A 22,573-nucleotide genomic window follows, 5' to 3' on the forward strand; every position below is an offset into this window, starting at 1 on the left:
CTTGAAATATGTTGGAGGTCAAGTAATGGTGACTGGGCTATTGAGGCATGGTCAGTGTCACTACATAAAACCCAGATGGGTGTCTTCAAAATTATATTTTCAAAGAATTTCTGATAATCTATCCCTTTGTATAGCGCAGTTGCACTATGACTTTAAAATCTTTAGAAGCCTAAAAAACAGTCTGTATATCTCAGTGACAAAATAAGTGATGCCTGAAGTTAGCATTTTGAAGAAGATGACCTGCAAGTCATATTGTCAGCTCTTGCCTGCAGCCTGGTGTGCTAGGGAAGAGGTTCTGCTGTCTATAAGTATGTTTTAAGTTTTGGTTTGATTCGCCCATATCCACCAGTCTCAACATCCACAATTCATTGTTGTCACAGCTTGCTGCTTCCTAAAAACCTGGCACAGTTTATCAGTTGTGACGTAAATGGAGCTTACATTACTAGCCTTAATGTTATGTATGTTTATGATGGGTTCCCCTCCTTCCCTGTACACAGTCTGCACATAGTTTATAAATTTAATGTGTTTCACTTCAGAATTCTGCACAGGGCAAAGGCAGACTGCTGTGTGTTGAAATGTTGCTATGTGCTCCTAACAAATTGTCATTTCTTGAACAGTATTGTCTCCTTTTTCAGCATTTAATGCTTGGTTAGGGTTCATATTCTCTGATGTATTTGTTTATGTGGATGCTGGCCTCTCATGTTTCATTTCAATGTCTTTTTTTCAATTTTTTTTTATTATTACTTTAAAGCATTTGTTTATAGCTTGCTATTACAGCTTATCAGTAACACTGTTACTTTTGTAGTTTATACCTCTTGAGTTTTGAAGTAGTGTTAACCTCCATCTTTAGCCACTGGTTTACTTTTTTAATTTTACAATGGCAATCCGAAGGAGACCTGTGATGACCAATATCTGGCAGATTTGTATTTCACTAGTATGCATACTGGCTGTGCATCAGAAAATGTAATGTTTCTTAAAATAAACTTTCAGGTTGTTGGGAGGATACCCGCTGTGAGCTGTTACCTTATGAATGAAGTTCTGCTAGGGTACAATATCCACAACGTGGCCACCAGCAAAAGAGATTGTGATAAACTATGATGTCTGTTTTTCTTTTGTACAAGATTTGTACTTTGGCAGATGATATTTAATCAGTCCTTTCCTCCTGCCTGTATAATTTGGTAACATTGATTTTAAAAGTGACTATTTGACAGTATGGATAGTACTGGAGTCACTGGATATTATTTCCATCTCTGAAATGTGGCTTCAGCCTGACATTTCCTCTTCTCACACTGTTAATACATAATGCACATTACTATCTTTTAGATGTTATCACCCTGATAGCTAGATCTGTGCTGGGGAATATTTCATGGTTCTTTCTGTGTTGCTGTAAAGCAATCCCTGTCCTGATGAATTTAGTCTCTGCTGGGTGGTTCTATCTGTTCAGCGTTAAGACAAATCCATGGGATATTACTTGAGGAATACAAATTCCTTGGGTAACGGAACTATTACACTTCATGGATCTGAGTTTACATTGGATAGGAGAACACAGATGATTTGCTTCCCTTTGTTTGATTATTATGATATCACTTGTTTGTTTTTTAAGCATCTTAGTTCAGTCATGGGCCACCATTCCTCATCGGATGGGGTGTTTACAAGGTTTTTCTAGTTATTAGTGATTGCCTGTGCATTTTTTTGTGGTCACTTAAAAACAAAGCTCCCTTGTTGAAATCAGTGGAAAGTCATTGCTTCTGTAATAGAACTTGTCTTTCTTTTCATTACCTGGCCTCCAGTCCTTCTTCTAATTTAGTGGCCATAACCATTGAGTGATTAATGTCCATCCTAAGTTAAGGTCAAAATAAATTCCTCATTACACAAAAGAAAACAATAAGTGAGAAGGTCAATGAAAACCAGTCAGTAAAAACAAAATGAAAACTCCAGCAAATGTAGAACTTCCACTGAGTGACCTCCCAAACCTTTTGTATCAGAGGCACATGGGATATATGCAAATGACCCTTATGAACATCAGGTGTTTCAGTTAATTGGCGATTCTGGGGTTTGGCTTTATTGGCCTGAAATTGTCCATGGTCCTGATGATACTGTGTTATAGGTCGACTTTAATGTGTTGTGAAAAATTATGTGGAATAGGATGTAAAACGTGACACTTGTGTTTTCTTGCATCTGTTGCTGTGTTTCCTTAATGCTTTATTGGAGAAGTGCATTTCCATTTGATTTCTGGGTTCCTAATATAGTTCAAGATTTTCTTCCTACCTCCTTCAATGTCTCTTGGTACAAGACCTCAAACTTCTTTCCAAGTGTTTATTAATTTTTTACACCCTTGCAGAGAACCATGCATTTCTTGATCAATCCACATTCTTTGTTTTTAATCACTTTTTATGTTTTCCATTTCCAATTGATGATCTTTTTTTCTTAGACCTTTTTCTTCTGATTGTTTTTTTTAGTTGTCTTTGGCATTGCTTGCTCTTTTTTTTTCTTTTGGTATTGCATTATAGAACACCCCCCTCCCCTTTTAGCTTTGTTCCTAGACACCATAGCATCTTTTGCCTCGCTTCTTCCAATTCATAGTATCTCCTGATGTACTGAACTTGAGTGAGGCCAGCCCAAGATAAACTGCATCTTCTGAAGATAAAATAGAGTTTTAGTACCAAGTCATCACTGTTAATGCTACATCTGGAATGCTTTCACTCTTAGTTGAATATTCTCTGCATTTCTGATTGATATTTTTCCCAACAACTTATGTTCTAGTTGTTTTATCTTCTATTGCTTTCTTTTCTGGACTGCATGCTTTCTTTTCTGGACTGCATTTTTCTGTTCTGCTTTTACTGCTTTATCTATATTTCATTAGGTTTCTTTGCAAATGCCATAATGTATTGTGCCTTCAATTTTGCGTCTACTCTTTTTCCATTTATATATTTGAGTTGGTCAAGTCTACAGTAAACTTGCATCTTTGAAAGCAAATACATCTTTAGTAGTCATCAGTGTTTGTTAAAGGCATGGGATGATCAGTTTTGGTTGTAAAGTCTTGAACTGGAGGAAATAATATTTTATATTTACCATTACTTAAATATTATGCTGTCTGCATGGCATACTTTGAACTGGCCAAGGCATTTGACACCATTCACTTTGCTATTATAATAAGCTTAATGCATTACAAATAGATCTCTGTGTGGTAGTATTTATAGCAAATTGAATAATGGACAGAATCCACACAGTGTGGGTAGCAGGTGTTTCATTTGAGAGCAGGAAGATGACCAATGTCCTACTAGTCTCAATGCTGAGACCTCTTGCTTGGCATTTACTTTCTAATCTTAGGACCATGAGCCAAGACCTCACTTAACCAATTTGAACTGGGAGTCTTTGTCATATTCCCTGTCGGATGCCAAGCTCTTCAGCAAGAACATATAGTTTTCAATACTTGGTATAGTAAAAAATGGGCTCAAATTAATTGATAAGGTACAATACCCCAGTACTCAACATATACAACACCCAGTCCAAAATGACAGTGTTGTTAAGGACCTTAGAACTTTGACAATTCCCTTTCATTTGATCATGTAGCAGCAGGAGTTAGGAAGTCCTACTTAGTTATTTGGCAGTTAACTGCACTGTCATCTGGATCTAAAAGAGGTTATTGTCCCTGTGACAATGTGAAGTATTGCCAGCTTTGCCAGCTATGCCAGAAGAAGTAAGGTAGTGGATATGTAACATATATGCCAACACAGCTAGCTGGAATTTTGTAAAGAATTGCATATCATTTGTATAGCTGATTTATATAGATGCTTGTGCTAAATATGTATTTGTAAAGTTGCTTGTGTTAAAAATGTGTCAACCTTGTGTCCTGCTGGACAGAAAAGAAATGTACATTTGTATCATATTGTACTGTTGTAAATAGGGTACTGAAAGAGAAAATGTTAATCTCAGTCCAGCTAACTTTGAAAAATAGTAAGAAATGAAATTACTTAATTTAGGCCATAAAGATTGTATCTTACAGTTCTGATTGCAGTCAGAGACACAATGTCTGGGAAAACAAGTACTAGGAAGCCGTCTGTATTGTCTTTAGCAGTGAAGCAATTGCTACTTTGGAAGGGTAGAAGTTTGAAATTGTTTTATGACTTCCAGAAGCTACAACTGATCTTGGGAAAGCTCTATGTGTGTGTATTATTAACATGTGTGTGAAATCCTGGCAGCTTCTAGCCAAGGGGGTAGTATGGGAGCCAGAAGTCATATGACCATGTGTGTGTGATGTAATTCTGTAATCCAACTCTGTAATGATATTTTAATACTAGATGAGACTGAAGTCTCAAGGCACTCTGTTTTTGGACCCTGACATAGAAGGATCCCTTACCTATTTCATCTTGCCTTGCTCTAGTAAGTGACCAGGGAATAATAACTCTTTAGATCAGTCAGGAAAATATAGTGAGATTAGTTAAGTATTGTTTTTCTATCTCTGTGTGAATCTTTTCATCTGTGTTATTTTAATATTTCCTGTGATTGAAACTCTGGTGTTTATAGTAACTAGATATTTAGTATTTTCATGTTATTTTCTTATTTATTATTAAATATATTTAAACTTTTCATTGTGGCTGGTCCTTTAGAGAATATTTTAACCATTGAGAGTGCTCATATCTATTTGGTGGCTGTGTGGCTACTCTTAAAAGCCTTACTGCATTGGTCAAAACACTTCCATTTGTACTAATATTAATTTCATTCAGTATAATTGGGTACCCTTGTAAGAGCCTTACAGTAGCTGGTTTTGGACTGTCTGGTGGCAGGAACTACATTGTAGTCTGGACAGAAGACTGCATAGCTAGTAAATATGTGCCAGCCTTTCCCAGGTCTGTGTGTGTGTGTGTGTGTGTGTGTGTGTGTGTGTGTGTGTGTGTGTGTGTGTGTGTGTGTGTGTGTGTATTTGAAAATCAAATCTGAGAGAGTGTGTGTCAGATGCTGGGAGCAGGGACAGAAAGCACTGGTTTCACAGAGAAGGTGCTGGAGGAGGTGGCTTGGACACTTGGCTAAGGACTCAACTCTATAGCTGTGCCAGTGTGGAACTTTATTGGGAACCTGGGGGGAGACAGAGAAATCCAAACTCCAGACTGTGTGTGTTCCCTGTGTGCTCTTAAGGGAAATTGTACTTAGTGCCAAGAGCTGCATGTGGAAATATTGTGTGTATCTATTTTTATTCCAAGTGAATGTCCCTCTCCAGTTTCAGTGGTGAGGATTCAGTCTCCTTGATTACTGGCCCAGAGAGGGGATGTCACAGTCCTCTTATATTTAGCTGTAATTAGGATGATATTTGAATACATTGTCCCCCTTTGGGAAGTGCCTCACTGAAGATATGAAACAACTTGAAAGACCCTAGGAGTTCCTATCTAGATTAACACTGGTTTAAAATCCCAGGCTCCCAGAAAAGCTGGAAAGACTCTCCCTTTGTTCAGTATCTTATAAAGTACTGAAGGGGAATTTCTGCCATGCTTTGTGTCATTGATGACCCAGTGGTGCTAATCTTTTGTCTCTTCACAAATGCCAGCACCAGCGATCTATCTCTTCATCAGTGAATAAGTAAATTATGGTCAGGAGAGAGATTCATTACGCAATGTCCTCTCTACCTCTGGAATAGACTCCCTGACAGATGCATTACCCAGTGCCTTCTCTACCTCTGAAATAGATTTCCCTAGAGATCTGTTACACAGTGCCTCTGTACTTCTGGAATAGGCTCCCTCTGCAAATTAAGCAATGTGATGCATTATTTTCTTTCAGTCAGAAATTGGATGATTGTTTGGATATTCACAAATTTACCTCCAACTTAACTGGTCTAGTCCTCTTCAAAAAGTACAGTTTAAGGTGGGTACTGTGTGTAAATGGTCACAGGACTGTTGCCCTGCATTTTTAATGCTGTTATGGAAAACAAATTATGTAACAATTAATGAAAATTTATAGGGGCTTAGGTTTTATAGTAAAATAAATTTTAAAAGAGCAACACTCATCAAATAATTTGCTGTGGAAAAAAATTTTATTGTCCAGTTTTCTGTTTTCACTGTTTTTCCTAAACTTATCCTAGCAAATTTTCCATATGTCTACTGCTACACATATTCTGTGTTTCATAATAGATATCACTTGGTTATTAATGTACCACATTTTCTGTATTAGTTTCCATATCAAAATATTTTTACCCTACTTTGTTATAGTAAAAAGTTGGTAGTAGCTGCTATGATGTATAAAGTTTCTGTCTCTGACCTCCATTTCTGTCTGTTCTGTAAAACCTAATCTACTTTTAATAGCCTACGCATCCCATTTTCTCCCCAGTATTTTACATATCTGGATTCCATCAAATGTGCTTGTGTTTGTAATACACCATGATTTTGAAGGCTACTTCATAAAGTATCTATCATTCAATGCTTTTTGTTTCAAATTGTATCTTATTTCAACTTGCCATATGGTGCTAACCAATAACAGCCTGTATTTTGATAAGGATTCTTTCAATATTTAACATCCAGTGTACTCTTCATTCCCAGACACTGTCCCCGGACTTTTCTTTCCTTACTATGGTTAAGAACTGCTTACTATTTTGTCCTCTACATAACTCTTTCTACCTTGTCTCAGTTCTTTTCAACAATCCCAAATATCATCTTTTACCTTGCTTTCTGCAACACATTCCTGCTGATGGGTGAGGCATTTATACATTTCCCTTTACTTTGCATTGCCTAATGGTGGAGAGAAGAAGATTTTACCCTTTTCCTGTTACCCGCCCACACACACAAACACACCACCATCTGTCCCTTGTTCTCTTAACATTCCTCCATGAATTCCCTCTCTGCCACCCATTTTGGTAATATATTAATTCCATGGGTTCTCTCTGTGAAGACCCTCACTATATAACAATTTTTTTTTTTATTTAACTTAATCTCAATTCTATTTATCTGTGTGGAGTTTGCATGTTCTCCCTGTGTTCGCGTGGGTTTCCTTCGGGTACTCCGGTTTCCTCCCACATTCCAAAGACATGCATCTGGAGCGTTTCTCCCCGGGCCTCCGCTGAAAACAGGCTCTGTGGAACCTAGTCGGACATTCCCGGTCAACAAATGTTAAATAAATAAAATAAAAATAAATATTTATCCTGTAACAATTCCCTTCCAACATGTATGGACAATAGGCACAGGGCCCACATTTTTTCAACATCCCTTGCTGTCGACCACCCACACTAGATTCTAAAATACCTTTTAAATTACATCCCTTTCTATATACAATGTTGGGCCTGTCACCTACACAGTCCCTAAAATGTTTATCGCTTTACAGGATGGTCTAGTTCTTAAATAGGATATCAGCAATTTCCAGGCTGTTCCTATTGAAGGTGGTAATAAAGGCACACTGAAAATGACCATTATTTACCCTCAATTTATTATTTGAGAACACCTCACCCTGTACTATAATGTCCTCTGCCACAGATGGACTGCAATCTATTCAACAGAGGGAGAAAAAAAACACTTTCACGCATATTAACTACTTCAACCATAATTTCATTGATTAAACTAATTGAATAAACCCCTTTTAGTAAACATCTCTCTAAAAACTTCACATTCATCTAAAAATGCTTCAAACATGCTCACCATTCGGGCTGCTTTAACAAATTTTCTCTTAACTTTCACCCTCTTCTGTTTATAAGGGTGTGCATTCTCATAGTGTAGTTAGCTATTAGAGTAAGTCTCCTTTCTATAAATTTGAGACAAAATCTTTATTGTGAGTGTCCTCAGTGAGCCATACATCCAAATAGGAGATTTCCTTGTTATTAACATCATGTGTGAAGTTAAGAAAGGAAGTAGTTTGATTAATATATTCCAAAAAGGTACAAATTTCCTCTTAAATAAAAAATGTCATCCAAAAAAACGGATGTACATCTGGCAATATTTGAAAATTAGATCAAGTTCATTTTTTTTGTTATACAGAGAGGGTGATATACTGCACACCTTGTTCGAGATGTCCATGTTCCTACATAGGAAAAACTGAAAGAAAATTTAAAAATAGAGTATATGAACATTTTAGGGATATTAAAATAAAAAAAACATGAATGCTTTAGCTAAGCACTGTACGGAAAGACCTGGCCATTCATTTAAATTTATTATACTGGGAGTCCTTGGTTTATATGAAAGGGGTGGCCTATGATAATTGTTATTGGAAAGAAAAGAATTATTGTGGCAAATACATTTGAATGCATTAGAACGGCCCAGTTTAAATGTACTTTCTTGTCTTTTAAAATTAAAGGCATTAGGGAGATAATGTTGTGTGCCTTTTGTTATTTGAACATGGTTTTATGTATTTTTTATAGATATATATATATATATATATATGTATATATATATATATATATATATATATATATATATATATATATACATACATATACATATATATATATATATATATATATATATATATATATGGATCTAGGATGTTTGCTCGAGTGAGCAAACGTCCGAATCCATAATAACCGAACACACTTTAAAGAAAGTGCTTTTATTGAAAAAGCGCTTTCGTTAAAGTGTGTTACAAAAATAAATAAATAAAACACTACATTTACATTTTAGCAGGGTGACTTTGTCCCCCCTGCACCCCCCTTGTGGGGGGCTGTGCCCCCCACACCCCCGTACTTTAATATTCTCCCTCCAAGACCGCACTACAGTGGGGAAAAGGGTAATTTCCCTTACCCGCACCGTAATACAACCTCGGCAACAGGCATACTTGTGCAAAAGTGCTTCTTTGGTGAAAAGCACTTTCGCGTAAGTATGCCCGGCCATTTGGGTTTTGGTCGTATGCTCACTTGAGCAAACTTCATATATATATATATATATATATATATATGTGTGTGTGTGTGTGTGTGTGTGTGTGTGTGTGTGTGTGTATATATGTATATATGTATGTATGCGTATATATATATATATATATATATATATATATATATATATATACATATATGTATGTATGTGTATATATATATATATATATATATATATATATATATATATATATATATATGAAACGTGTGTGTATATATTAATTTAAATGTAGTTTTTACTAATTCATATTTTAGAATGTATGTTGTTAGTCTGCATGTATTTTGAGATGCTTTAAAAAAAGGGGAGATGTCTGTTTACAAAAAAGAGGAGATGTCCGTTTAAATAATCTATGTGAGTAATTGGTTTCCCGAGTTTGGTATTATATCATTGGTTGAGTGGAGGGGGTGTGTTGACTTTTGAAATATTTAAATAATTGTATTATGCTTTTCATTTGATCTGGTGAAGTCTCTAAATGAACAGAGATGAAACCGCTTATGTGATTGATTAATGAAATGCTCGAATTGTAATTTTGGTTCAAGTTGGTTTGCTTGGTGCACCTGCTTTCTGCTTGAATCCCTGTGTGTTTTTCTTAGTTTGTGGATTTGTTTTCTCTTATTGATGTTGCAGAACAGGCTTGGATCCCTAGACTGAGGTTTTCTAATGCCATTTGACTTGATGATGTACAGTAAATCCATCAGTAATGGGTCATTGGCTGCCTTGTATGCCAGACACAGGTCACCTCGTAGCAGTCTGTAGGATACAGAGTATAGTAACTGGGCTGTATGAAATGTTGTTTTGGCCTTGTATCTTTTTAGTAAGTTATCTCTGTGGATGTTCCATTTGTTGTGTGTGTGTCTGAATGGGAACATTATACTCCGTGACTGGCCTAATCATGATTGACTGAAGGGGAACAATGACATCCCTAGATCTAGACACAATCTCTTTGTTTATAAGCTGTGCATTATAGAAGGGCTTTCTTACAACAATGTACACATATTGGTCAAAAACTGTGTCACTGTCCACATAAGTTCCCAAATCCTGAATAAATGGATCAACTCTTAGTGGAGTATTGTCAATGTTTGAAAAACCGCCACGGGTCAACACAGGAAAAATTACCCAGACATACACCAAGTAGTGTTGTGCTCCTTTCCATTACATGTTCTTACAGCTTCCTGCATTTCTTTGCCTAATTTCAAAGCCATCATATCAAGTAACTCATCCATTAACTTTACACCTTTTCCTATATTTAATAGATGACTATTTCTAATCTAACACTGCTCAGCATAAGCAAGAGTTGCATCTGTTAAAACTCGGTTGTGCTTTGTAGTAAATCGGTGATCGTGTTTCATTATTTTAAGCACATTTTCTTAAAACTTATTGTAACTGCCATAAGATTCTCTAAACCTTTTTGTTTTCAAGTATTTTAAGTTTGTCTCTGGTCTTTAAGTTATATTTATTTGTGACACTGGATCTAGGGAAGTTGGCAAGGATATGTCCTCTCTCTCTCAGGGGACTGTTGTACTAACAAAACTTTATTCTTTGTATTTGACTTGATATGCCTCCTACTTACATAATCCTAATAAAATGTGATAGTTATGGTAATCCTGTCCTCTGCTGTTTTCTTTTTCCATTCTCCAGTTACCTGCTTAATCCTAATGATGGCTAAATAAAACACACGGTGAGCTTAGTTTGTCCTGTTCTCAAGGGTAATGGTTTTGCTACTTGTGTATCAAGCACACCTGCTTAAATTGAATTGGCAGTGTTTGCTTTGTGTATTGCACAAAGGGTTTCCTGTTTTGGAGTTGTCATTGGTATATTGCTGTCAGTCCTGTGCTGTCTTTACATAAAGATCCAATAGTTGTTTGTTATCAGGTTTTCATGTTCCATTGATACTTAAACCAAACTGCTTTTATCTTGGCCTTGTGTTAACATTTTAAGTTTTTGTAATAATCTTTTTTCTCCTAATTTCCACCCTTGTTTCTCAAATTCCCACATCCCCTTCCTCCGTAGACAGTTTAGATGCCTTACACACTCACAGTACACACCTGCTGCTTGCTGACTTGCAGGTGGCCTTTTCAGTTCCTGGATCTGGTTCTCCATCCTGCCTTAAGGTTGATCACACCTTGTTATTATGAATGCAGTAACAGATCATTAAGAAAGTCCCTCCTAGTGCTACAGGAAGATATTTTTTATTTTTAACATATACAGACGTGGAAGAAAAATAAGATGTCATGCTTCATTGTGCCTTAGCTGTGTTTTCAGACTCGCTGTCTACTTTGTTAGACTTTTGTCAAAAACTTGCTTTTCTTCACTGGAGTTACCAGTTACAGTAAAGAGAAACTGAACAGCAATGTACGATTGTTCAGAGAGTTTTGCAAAAAATAAGTTGGCAGGGGAGATTGAATACAGAATGAAATCTTTTTATGTGATGAATTTGCCAGAAAGGTTTTATAGGACTATGTTCATGGGATGCAGAAACCTCAGTGTGTGAAGTAAAGGAATCAAACTGATGGAAAAGGGAGTGTTAGTGTTGCTGTTTGGTTTACAAGTTGGCTAGGCAGTACTAGAAATGTGTTTTGGTTGCATAGTATAAATTCTTACTAGTGTAGATAAGAAATCCTTTTATTCTTTTCACAAGATGCTGCTACTAATATGATCATAACTCTTGTGAACTGTCCAGCATTGGAGATGTGATATAATGCAGGCCATGGACTAGAAGTGATGCATAGCTGTTTTAACCTGTGGTGAGATGTAGATGAGAAATGATGTATGCTTTGCCTAGGGGGCTAGGAATGGAGTGAGTGGGGGGTGCCTTTAGACCTTTCTAGTGTTTCAGTTGACCTTACAATAAGTGTTGGTGCATTTTAAAGGATTAACATTCTGAAGCATTTACTGAATCCTTGAATTCTACAGAGGTATGTTGAGTCACTGGAAATGTGAGTTGAAGCTCTTCCTTGCAGAAGATAGCTAATCTTTAAAATTTTCTAGAGAATGTAGAAGCTGAAGAGCTTACTCAGGAATAGTGAAGCTGAGGGAAAGGAATGCTTTATTTAAGGGAGAAGTGGGTAAGGACAGTTGCTGACATGGCAGTTAACTGCAGTCTTCAAGGAAACTGAGGATTTTTGTGTGTTGTGGCTTGTCTACAACATCTGAACTCCTTTCTCCATAAATATTCCATGTTTTAGAACAGTTTGCTGGAACGTGTGTATATGTATCCTCTTTATACTTGAGGTATCACATTACTCTAGGTTACACTTTTAAAAATGTTATACAGGGAAAAAAAACAGGATTTATTTATAACCATGGCTGGTCTTATTTTTTTTTTCTATGGGGGAGGGGGAGCAGAAAAGCTAAAACCTGTAGGAAATTTACTGTTCTGTCTGTAAATGCTTGGTGTGTTTTTGATTTCTCAGTTTACAGACGATCTCATCTCATCTGTCCTTCATGTCTTGAAAGAGAAGAAGATGCTACAAGGCTGGAATTTGGAGAAGACTCACAGTGCTACTGCTGGAGTCAAATCACTTGCAATGCACTTTGTGTTAGAGCTAAAAAAACAAGGTAAGGTTAGCCAGAAAGTTGTGGAAACGGAGCTGGTCTTTTTGATATTATTACAGCTTCTGTCCTTGATTGTGTGCCCAACAATTATGAAAACATAGTCATAGTGGTTGGGTCACTTGGTGTAATAGTTTGATGTTAACAATGAGCTATTCTGCTTTTCCAACTTAGGAAATCTTATTTGAGAAAAGAGACTGCAGACCCTTTAACTGTATGCATGCGTTCTCCATGCCATTTACTGTACAGGAAGCATGGTTGTACTGATGTACTGTGCTTTTGAATATGGCAGATCAGCCATTGCTGGAGACTTGACCAGTATTTTTCTTGCATGTAAAATTCACTTTTTCACAGAATTTCCAGGGCAGGGAGGATTCACATTTTCCCCAAGGTGCAACAACAGCAACTGAGTTGGTCATATAAGTAAAGGGGTGCATGCAGCAAGCTTTGGGGAATTTGGGAAAAGACACACTCAGTTTAATGTGGAATTCAAACAAATCTATGTTGTTTCTTTAACAGTAGAATTTGAAAAATCAAACTCTGAACTCAAATTAGAGAGCCTGTCTTGGTTATAGTTGACCCAAAGGGTTGATGATGTTTGCCTGGAAACAGGTCTCCTTCAATGCCATAAGGATACAGTCAAAGGAAAAAGTGATAGCCAGGAAGAGGGAGGGAGAGACATTGTTGGAGCTATGCTAAAAAGGAGAATATTTAAAACATCTTGGAATAAGCTCTGTGATGGGAATGTGAATAAATGTGAAGGGGACACCAAGCATGTTTAACCAGAATTCTGAGAAGATTTGAAGGGAGGATATTGACTTGAAAATACTCAACTAAAATGTGTGTAAAATTCAAAACTGATGCAACAATATACTGTTGATAGGAAAGTAATAACTAGAAGAAAGTAAATCAAATGCAGACCAATTGGTTTTGATATGCAATGTATACATAATGTGTTGCTGAGAAGAATAAGCAACTTAGGGATAAATAGTATTCTTCCCTTTTATTAGCCAGGCATTTTGTTTTAAAATACATTCTAATGGTTATGTAGTACATTCAACAAAGTTATTCTGCTTGGTGATTAACAAAACCTTTACCCTGTTAGGAAGGTGTTGATTATTTTATTTTATTGCTGTCTTTATCCCACTGTCTGATCTTCAGTCCACTACCCAAACAGTTAATTTCCCATGACTGGTGTGATGGCTGACATGGAGGGGCAATTTTTAATACGGCCGTCAAGGTGATTTGAGATCTGTATGCTTTAAGCTGTATTCCCCATAGCACCTGACAAACTGCTAGGGAGGGGACATGCAATGGACTAATGGTGGAGGCCATTCCCTCATTTTTGCAAGGTACGTTCTTTCCAAACAGCCCCACCTTTCCCCTGAAGCACATAGTGGTTCTTTCCCTAGTCACTGTTAGAGAAAATGCACTTTCTTGTGTGTCTCAGTTTGTGTGTTCATTCACCCCCCATCCTTAGGAAAGGCGAGGGGACTGCAGCCCCTTTTCTCCTCCCCTTTTATGCGTGTCTTCTCTAGTGACAGGGTCTAATCCTCAAGTCACCTGACTTGCAGCCTGGGCTCTATCTCTGTGCGGCATGGTATGTATTGAATGTTATGATCAGGCTAGCTGTCTGTACAGCATTGTATGCTTTGAATGTTATGATCAGGCTAGCTGTCTGTGCAACATGGTATGTATTGAATGTTATGATCAGGCTAGCTCTCTGTGCGGCATGGTATGTATTGAATGTTATGATCAGGCTAGCTGTCTGTGCAGCATTGTATGCTTTGAATGATATGATCAGGCTAGTTGTCTGTGCAACATGGTATGTATTGAATGTTATGATCAGGCTAGCTCTCTGTGCAGCATGGTATGTATTGAATGTTATGATCAGGCTAGTTCTCTGTGCAGCATGGTATGTACTGAATGTTATGATCAGGCTAGCTCTCTGTGCAGCATGGTATGTACTGAATGTTATGATCAGGCTAGTTCTCTGTGCAGCATGGTATGTACTGAATGTTATGATCAGGCTAGCTCTCTGTGCAGCATGGTATGTATTGAATATTGTGATCAGGCTAGCTCTCCTCTGTGCAGCATGGTATGTATTGAATGTTATGATCAGGCTAGGTCTCCTCTGTACAGCATGGTATGTGTTGAAAGTTATGATCAGGCTAACTCTCTGTGCTGCATGGTGTGCATTGAATGTTATGATAAGGCTAGCTCTCTGTGCATCATGGTATGTACTGAATGTTGATCAGGCTAGCTATTTGTTCTTGCTCATGTGCTTGAATCACCATCACATACTTGTATTCAAAATTAAATGTAGGAGTTGATGTCAAGTGTTGCTCCTGTACTTTGTATGGTATTATCAAGCCATGTAGGAATTTTTATTTGTTTGCTCTCTGATCTGAGTAAACACCAGTTTTCTTAATGTGAAAGTTAATTTTTTTTCATATTCTCTTTTTGTCCTTGCCTTTCTGCTTGCCAGCTATCTGGTTGATCACTGTGACCATGCATGTCTCTTCTCTTATGACCCGATGTCTCCATCGTAAGCTGAATTAATATTGGGAATGAGGTCTGTGCAGTGGGTGCACTGTGGGGTTAATCATCCACTTCTATTAGCAATTTTTAGCTCATAAGCCAACTCTTGTCTTACCTGTTCAAGTGATCATCTGCCGCTGATCACTTGGTGTTGACCAGAGATGTGCAGTGGTAGATGTGTCTCATGACACCCTCCTTAAACTCTAATCTCCCTCACCCTCCAGAAGAAAACATACTACACTTCTCTCTTAATTCCTTTCCCTCCCCATCTGCATCCTCCAGTCCTTGGACTCCTACCTGAACACACATTGGGCATCCCTTACTATATGCCTTAGAGGCAGCAGCTGGAGTTAAGTATTTGTCTGTGTGGTCTGACTTGAACATTAAGTAAAGTTACTGGGATGGGTTCCAATGAAGGCAGTACCTTTTGGGTCAACTGGCTGTAGAGAATCAGGTTGTAGACATCTGTAACCCTTGTTCCCTGAATGGTTTATTTCAGGGCTCGGCTGTTACTGATTAAACAGCAAGTTGATTGCCACCATTTACTACATCATTATCACTCTGAGAAGGCATTTAGGGAAACATCGGTATGATCTTTCTAAAATGAGTCACTGTGAAGTCCCTTCTAGCTGCAAAACTGTTGTTAATAAGTAGAGCATTTTTATTAGTCTGATGGAATTTTGTTTTGTCAGTTTCTCATTTCTGTTTATTGTTTAGGGATGCTTACTGTAACAGAAATATCTCATGGATTTGTTTTTTTTATGTACAGTGTTTTGCAGGTTATAAACTCACATCCTTTTAGTTCTTAACATGATGCAAGTGATAGAATCTGGAAAGCTGTTAGACTGCAAACTGCTGAAAATTTGGTGCTGCTGTGACTTATGTGATCCTGCTGTGACTATCATTAGCATGTTGTCTGTGGGTTCAGTTATTTTTCATATGCACTAGCAGCTGTTAATAATGCCACAGGTATGCAAAAGCTTTCAGAAAAAAACTTTATACTCATATAGTATAATAGCGACAACTAAACGAGACCATCATGTCACACCTGCATGCAGTAATCTTATGGCATGCTAAGGGACACAGCACCATGCATCAAGTGACAGAGGTGTAGAAGCAACAAACATAATGAAACTGCGTATGTATTGTAACTTGTCTTTTACAGTTCTTAATGCGGTCACGCTGTATATAAATATAACTGTGCCAGTAATTAATGTAGACTAGGAAGGCAGAACATTGGGAAGGGATGTTTCCAATTCTGCAGTTTTCTTTAGGTATTGGTTGTTTATTTCTGCAGTAGTCTTGTAAACATTCATCAAATGTAAATATGAAACCCACAGCAGCTGTAAAGATAATAACTTGCAGTCTTGAAATATAAACTTATTTAGAAAAGTAAAAAAAACTCTTATGTGAATGTATGCAGGCAGGTGTTGATACTTCTAAGGTAGCAAAAATATTGCTTGACGTGCCACTACAGCACACCTAAAAATGTAGGTACATGCTTCATTTCTGCCTTTTTCATGTTAAAAATGTACTGCCATTTTAATCAGTATTGCAGTATAAGTATTAGTAGACGTGTTGGGAGGTTGGCCTAATGGTTAAGGTGTTTGCCTTACAAACACAAAGTGCAGGGTTTGAGTCTCACAAGGGATAATTGGCTAGGCTTAAAATGGCTCAGAAGGGCAGTTAGCCTAGTACTAATCTATGAGCCTATGTAGAAATTACATTGACTAGGGTAACAGTTTTTACAGACAAGACCCTGAACCATTTTATAACTGTACCAGTGAATGGCATTTAAAGGCCAGGAATGAGTATACAGCTGGGTGCCACACACACATAACTAACTAGCATTTGAAAAGTTGTTTAAAGTTGCTCAGAAGTTTCATACTTATTCTGTTTAAATAAACCACTGCCTTGAGTATTTTTTCTTCCTCTTTCTATGCACCTGCTTATTGTTAAAGTGCTATCTCTATTTTTTATTGATTTTTTTTCAGACTTGAAACTGGTTCCATTACTTGTATGTCAGATGGTTCTTTTCCATGCTGTGATGCATTCCATCACTTTGTTTTGTCTCCAAACATGTAATAATGCTTATGTTTGTGTTGTTTGAATAAATGTTTATTAGCTGTAGGGCACTAAATTATGGCATTTGACAAGAACTGTATTAAATAAGGAAGAGAGAGTTTGGATAGACTGGCTTAGCTGGTCCTTAAATTGTAAAATTATAGTTATTGGGTATTTTAGCTCCCAGAAAGCTATAAATACATCATGGCTGGCACCTAAACAGCAGTGTAATAGTGCATTACTGATAGATCATAAGCATGTTTTTTTTTTTTTTTGCTGCAAGTACAGTTTTAGAACCAAACAACTATTCCTCTTCAGGTCTTCTCACATTTGTCACACATTTTTAATGGGACTTAAAGAAAATCGGAAGTGTATCCATATCATCAACTGGACGAACGTTTCCTGAAACCTAGAAAATGGATTGCTGTTGAAATCGGAGCATATACATTTAGCATTTGTTTCTGAAAACTGACTTGTCCAGATTAACTGAATAGAACTGGAAGTGAATGTGAGGTTAACGTGTAGAGAGTAGCCTGCTCCATCAGCTTTGTTATCTAATTTTAAAGTGGCAGTGTTTTCTAGATGGCCTATAAGTCATAGGATAGATGACAGCCGATCACAAGGCCTAGTGCTGTACATTAGGACATGACGCAGCTTTTCTTGTGCTGTTTGAGAAGCAAAGCTCAAGACACAAGTCGAGTAATAGATAAGTGAAAATGAGTTGTAGTCTCAGTTGTGGTGTCTCTAAACTAGTTAAGTGCCAGTTTTTTAAGTTTGAATTAGCCTGAGGGTTTCAAGCAACAGTTCTGCACTGAGGTGCAGACATAGGATGATTAGTATCTCTTAAGTGTTCTCTGTTTGCACACCTTTCTGCACCTTCCTTCTGCATAAACCTTTGAGATGAAATCTTGATTGAGCTCTGTGCATCATGGGTACTACTCAGTGGTTCCTTTGTCCTTCTGTCATACAGAATATATAGAGCAGTGTTATAGCAATGCTACTCAATGCCAGAAGTCTATACCTCAAAATGCACGCACTCGAGGCACTCCTCAGTATGGAGAAAATAGATATATGTGCAGTAACACAAACCTGGTTTAAGGCTCCAGAGAGCACCCCAACACTACCAAGCTACAACTCGTACCATACATTTTGGCCACAGAACCCGAACCGAAATACAAAAGGCGGGAGCATATCCATATTCATCAAGGATACCCACACCTCCAGGTTAGTGGCACAGCACGATGCTTCAGAGATCATCCAAGTGCAACTAACAATGGGCAAAACTGCAATTCAAATTGTAGCTTGCTACAGATCAGCCACCATGTCCCAGGACCCCCATTCTGCATTTCTGGAAACTCTGGGAAACATAAAGGTCCTACCAAACACCCTAATATTGGGTGATTTCAATTACCCAAACATTAACTGAGAGAACTACTCAAGTACTAACTCCCTTGCCCAACATTTCCTAGAATTTATAAACTCAACTGGTCAACACTCCCACCAGAGGTGACAACATATTGGACCTGGTCATCACCAACATGGGCGACCAGTGTTACACACTGAAGGTCACCCCCTCGCTGGTTAGATCTGACCATAAACAAATCACTTTGGATATCCACATTCCGCCCTTACACCCGGACAAGGAAACCACCATGAAAAACTTTTCAAAAGCAAACTTCATGTTACTTAAGACCGAGGTGGAAATTTTCAAAGCCCCCATGCTGAAGGATAATGCTGTCCAAGCTGCACAATCCTTTACTAATGCATTCTACGGCACCTACAAGAATGCATGGATCGTGCCATCCCAAACAAAACCAAGACTCGTTCCTCCAAGAAAAGGAAACCAGTCTGGTGGACTCCTGCCATAAACAAAAGCTATACAATAGAAGGAGAAAACTAGTACAGAAAATAGTAAAATCCCAAGAAGGGAAGACATCCCTGATCAGTATCAGCAAGAAACTACGATCCCTCATAAAATCATCCAAGGCGAGCTTCAAAAGAAAAATTGCCAAGGGCTCCAAAGATAACCACAAGGCATTCTTTAACTATGTCAAGAATCTAAGTGGCAATGCTCAGATCTGCTCAGAGTTAGTGCAGAATGGCACAAAATACACTGAACCGACCAATATCGCCAACATCCTGGCAGACAGGTTCAGTGCAAACTTCACTCCCCACCCCCAAAAGGGCCCATAACCATACCAGAAGAATGTAGAGTCCCTGAAATCACAGACACTCCGGTTAAAACAGCCCTCCCTAAAGCCAAAAACACAGCATCAATGAGACCGGACGGTGTCCCAGGCTGCGTCCTACACGAGCTCAAAGACAAACTAACTCCTCACCTAAACACACTGTTCAAACTCAGCCTCTCCACAGGCTACATACCCATAGAGTGGCACACAGCAAAGGTTATACCACTTCACAAAGGTAGAGCCACAACAGACCCTATAAGCCTGACTAGCTTGGTCTGCAAGGCTATGGAGCACATCATCATGGAACTCATTAACAGAGACATTGGGTGCCTCCAAACACTGGACCCTACCCAGTTCGGCTTTGTTAAGGGCTGATTATGCCTCCTAAACCTGGTGGACTTCTTTGAAACAGTTACCAAGGCTATACATGAGGGAAAGTTGGTACACACAGCCTACCTAGACCATGCAAAGGCCTTCTACACCATTCCCCATTTTGGTATTCTAGACAAGCTCACCAGCCTGAACATAAACCTCTATGTCACAAGATGGGTTGCCAACTGGCTCATGTACAGAACCCACATGGTGAGAGTTGTGGGAGTTAGGTCTGCCTCTAAACTGTTTACAAGTGGCATTCCTCAGGGCTCAGTCCAAGGATCCCTCCTGTTTGGCATATACTTCTCAGAGTTACAGGCAAGCACAGGAGGACTGTGACTGACCAAGTTCGCAGATGACTGCAAACTAGGGGCTATAGTTGACTCTCCGGCTGATACAGACATCCTTCAAAAGGGTCTCACCAAGACGGATACCTGGTGTCAAAGTCATGGCCTCAAGCTAAATGCCAGAAAGTGCATAGTCATCCCCTTTAGAAAAAACGAAGTACCCACAAACTACCACATAGTTGGTAGTCCCCTAAATACGGAATAAGGGATCTGGGGACTCAAATAGATAATAATCTCAACTTTGATAATCACATTGCCAATGTGGTTAGAAAATCCTTCAATGTGGCCCACCTAATCACAAAGGGGTTCACATCTAGATAAAAAAAAGTCATTGTGCCCCTCTACTCATCAGACCCATCACAGAGTACAACACCCCATTTGGGATGTACCTTATAAGACACCTGCAACAGCTGGAAAGACCACAGAAGTACCTCACCAAGAGGATCACTGGCCTCAAACAGATGCCCTATACAACTCAACTGAAGAAACTCCAGCTGTACTCGGTTGCATACCATCTATTCAGAGGTGATCTCTCCCTGACATACAAGGCCATGTCCAACCCAGAATTGATGGACATACTCCACCTAAAGAAAACCATATCTCCTTGAGCCACATGCTCTAGAGATCTAAACCTCACCACAACAATAAATAGGACGTGCTGGAGGGATAGATTCCTGTCCCAGAGACTTCCCATGCTTTGGAACAAGATTCCAGTCTACATTAGGCAGAGCTCCTTGCTAACACTCTTCAAAAGAAACCTTGATGAGTGGATGGGAAACAGAAAGTTTACCCCGGGGATCACTTCAGTGGCTCTGCTGGACAGAGGCACAGGGAACTAATCTAAGGGGTGGCGAAAGTCAACATATTCTGGCTAGGCTTATAAATGCCTTCGGGCAGATAGCCTAGTACCTACCTATGAACCTATAGTTGTGGAGGTTACCATGTATTGGTTTGCACTTGAAGTGTCCAGCTGTATGGTATAAACTACTAACCTACCTGTATAAGCATTTAATCCCACTTACTGCATTCAATTTCATATCTTCTATATTAAAGCTGCTTACTGTTTCTTTTAATTCTATCCATTCGGCATATTACAAATTGATCTTGGCTCAGAACTTCAGTCTTCTGTACAAGTCTAATGCAGTTAAAATGTAACTTTTATCACTTAATGATTGTTCAGTTGACCATGGATTCATTGAAATTATCTTTGTGCTCAAGCTTGAGATGATGTAGTAAAGATACTGATCCCCGTCATAAATGTAGGGTGGGCGTCTAGATGTCTCTTGTCCCCTTGCTGAAGGAATGAACATCTGTTGTCATCAGATAATTGTTGTGGAAATGGTGATAGGTAAGCAGTCTTTAATTCCAAGAAACTATTAATGCCAGGTAATACAGAGTTTGCTGATGAGGTTGCCTAGTTAAGCAATGCTTCCTCCCATTTTAAGTTATATAACATGACTTGAGAGAAGGAGAAATCATGAAAGAAGTTTATGTAACCAAAGAGCAAACCAAATTATTCCTGTTAAGAAAAACATTAGAATCTTGTTTTTGAGGATCGAACGGAGATAAGAAGGTAGAGACAGAATTACTGTGTGTTATAAAAAATTGAACTGTTATGTCAGAAACATGAGTATTGAAAGCTGAATTACTTTTAAGGGAAGCTCAGTGTTCAGCGTGGTGATTAAATATTATGTCTAGGTGGCAAATTAGAGACTTTCTGCTTTTTAGGGGTCCGTATTCCAGGTATTAGAACAACCTATCACAACACACTGGAAGAAAATTGTTTGTACTTATATTGAGTACTGGTTAGAGGGAGGAAATGTTGCAGTATGGTATATCTGTCAAAACTGAAATATTTAAAGGCTGGAATTCATCTGAACATTTTCAAGGAGAATAAGCAAACTGCTTCTTAAGCTTTTGGCTTTCTTCTGTCATTACTTATAGTCTGTAAGAAGCATTCTTTCACTCGCTCATTCATTCATTTTATTCAATTAACAGTGTGATCCTGTTTAGAATTGTCTGGCATCTGTAGCCTGTCCTGGTTCTCAGCAGACATATGGCAGAAAAGTAAGCTAAATGTATGGAATATGTGGCTATCACAGCAGGTGTGCACGCATACAGGCACAAATGAGCAAACAACCAATTTAGAGGATCAGCAGTTTGTGTATATGATGCGTTTGGGATGTGGTAGTAACTAAAGCATGCACTAAAAACCCACAACTCATGTGGATACGGAGAAGACGTAGACTCTGTATAGAAGATACCACAATGGAGAATCAAACTGGAGAGCCAGACTTAGCAAATTAATCATGCTGACTGCTATGTCATTTTATTCCCCATCTAGAAGAAACATCCTGGCCTTCAAATTTGATATACCTGGGCACAGTGTCTAACAAAATAATTGAATGGCAGTGGTTGCTAGCTATAGAAGCTACAGTGTGGGAATGATTTGTGAGGCATGGTAATGAGATGGCAGTCTAGACTCTAATATGGACAGTAATAGTTTTTTATACTCCTTACATAGACTCTGAGAATCATGCGTGCACGTGTTGTGCTGTCCCAGTGTGTTGAGACATTCTTTCCAGGAGGAACGATTACTCATGAGAGCTATCTGAAGCACAGTTCTAGGATGAGACCTTGTATTGCACCCTGGATAGATGTAATCTTT

At 38.3% G+C, this 22,573-nt stretch overlaps 1 protein-coding gene across 2 annotated transcripts in view; it reads left to right on the forward strand.

The window, feature by feature from the left end:
- Nucleotides 1-22,573, forward strand: part of MEAK7 (MTOR associated protein, eak-7 homolog) — a 167,985-nt gene that overhangs the window by 88,978 nt on the left and 56,434 nt on the right. For both annotated transcript variants that reach the window (XM_044081470.1, XM_044081471.1), the window contains one exon: nt 12,254-12,398. In XM_044081470.1, the coding sequence (XP_043937405.1) occupies nt 12,254-12,398 (145 nt within the window). The remainder of the gene's footprint in view (nt 1-12,253; nt 12,399-22,573) is intronic.

The sequence above is a fragment of the Protopterus annectens genome, chromosome 8.part0 (assembly GCF_019279795.1).
Source record: "Protopterus annectens isolate FY-2018-M chromosome 8.part0, PAN1.0, whole genome shotgun sequence".
NCBI classification, from domain to species: domain Eukaryota; kingdom Metazoa; phylum Chordata; order Ceratodontiformes; family Protopteridae; genus Protopterus; species Protopterus annectens.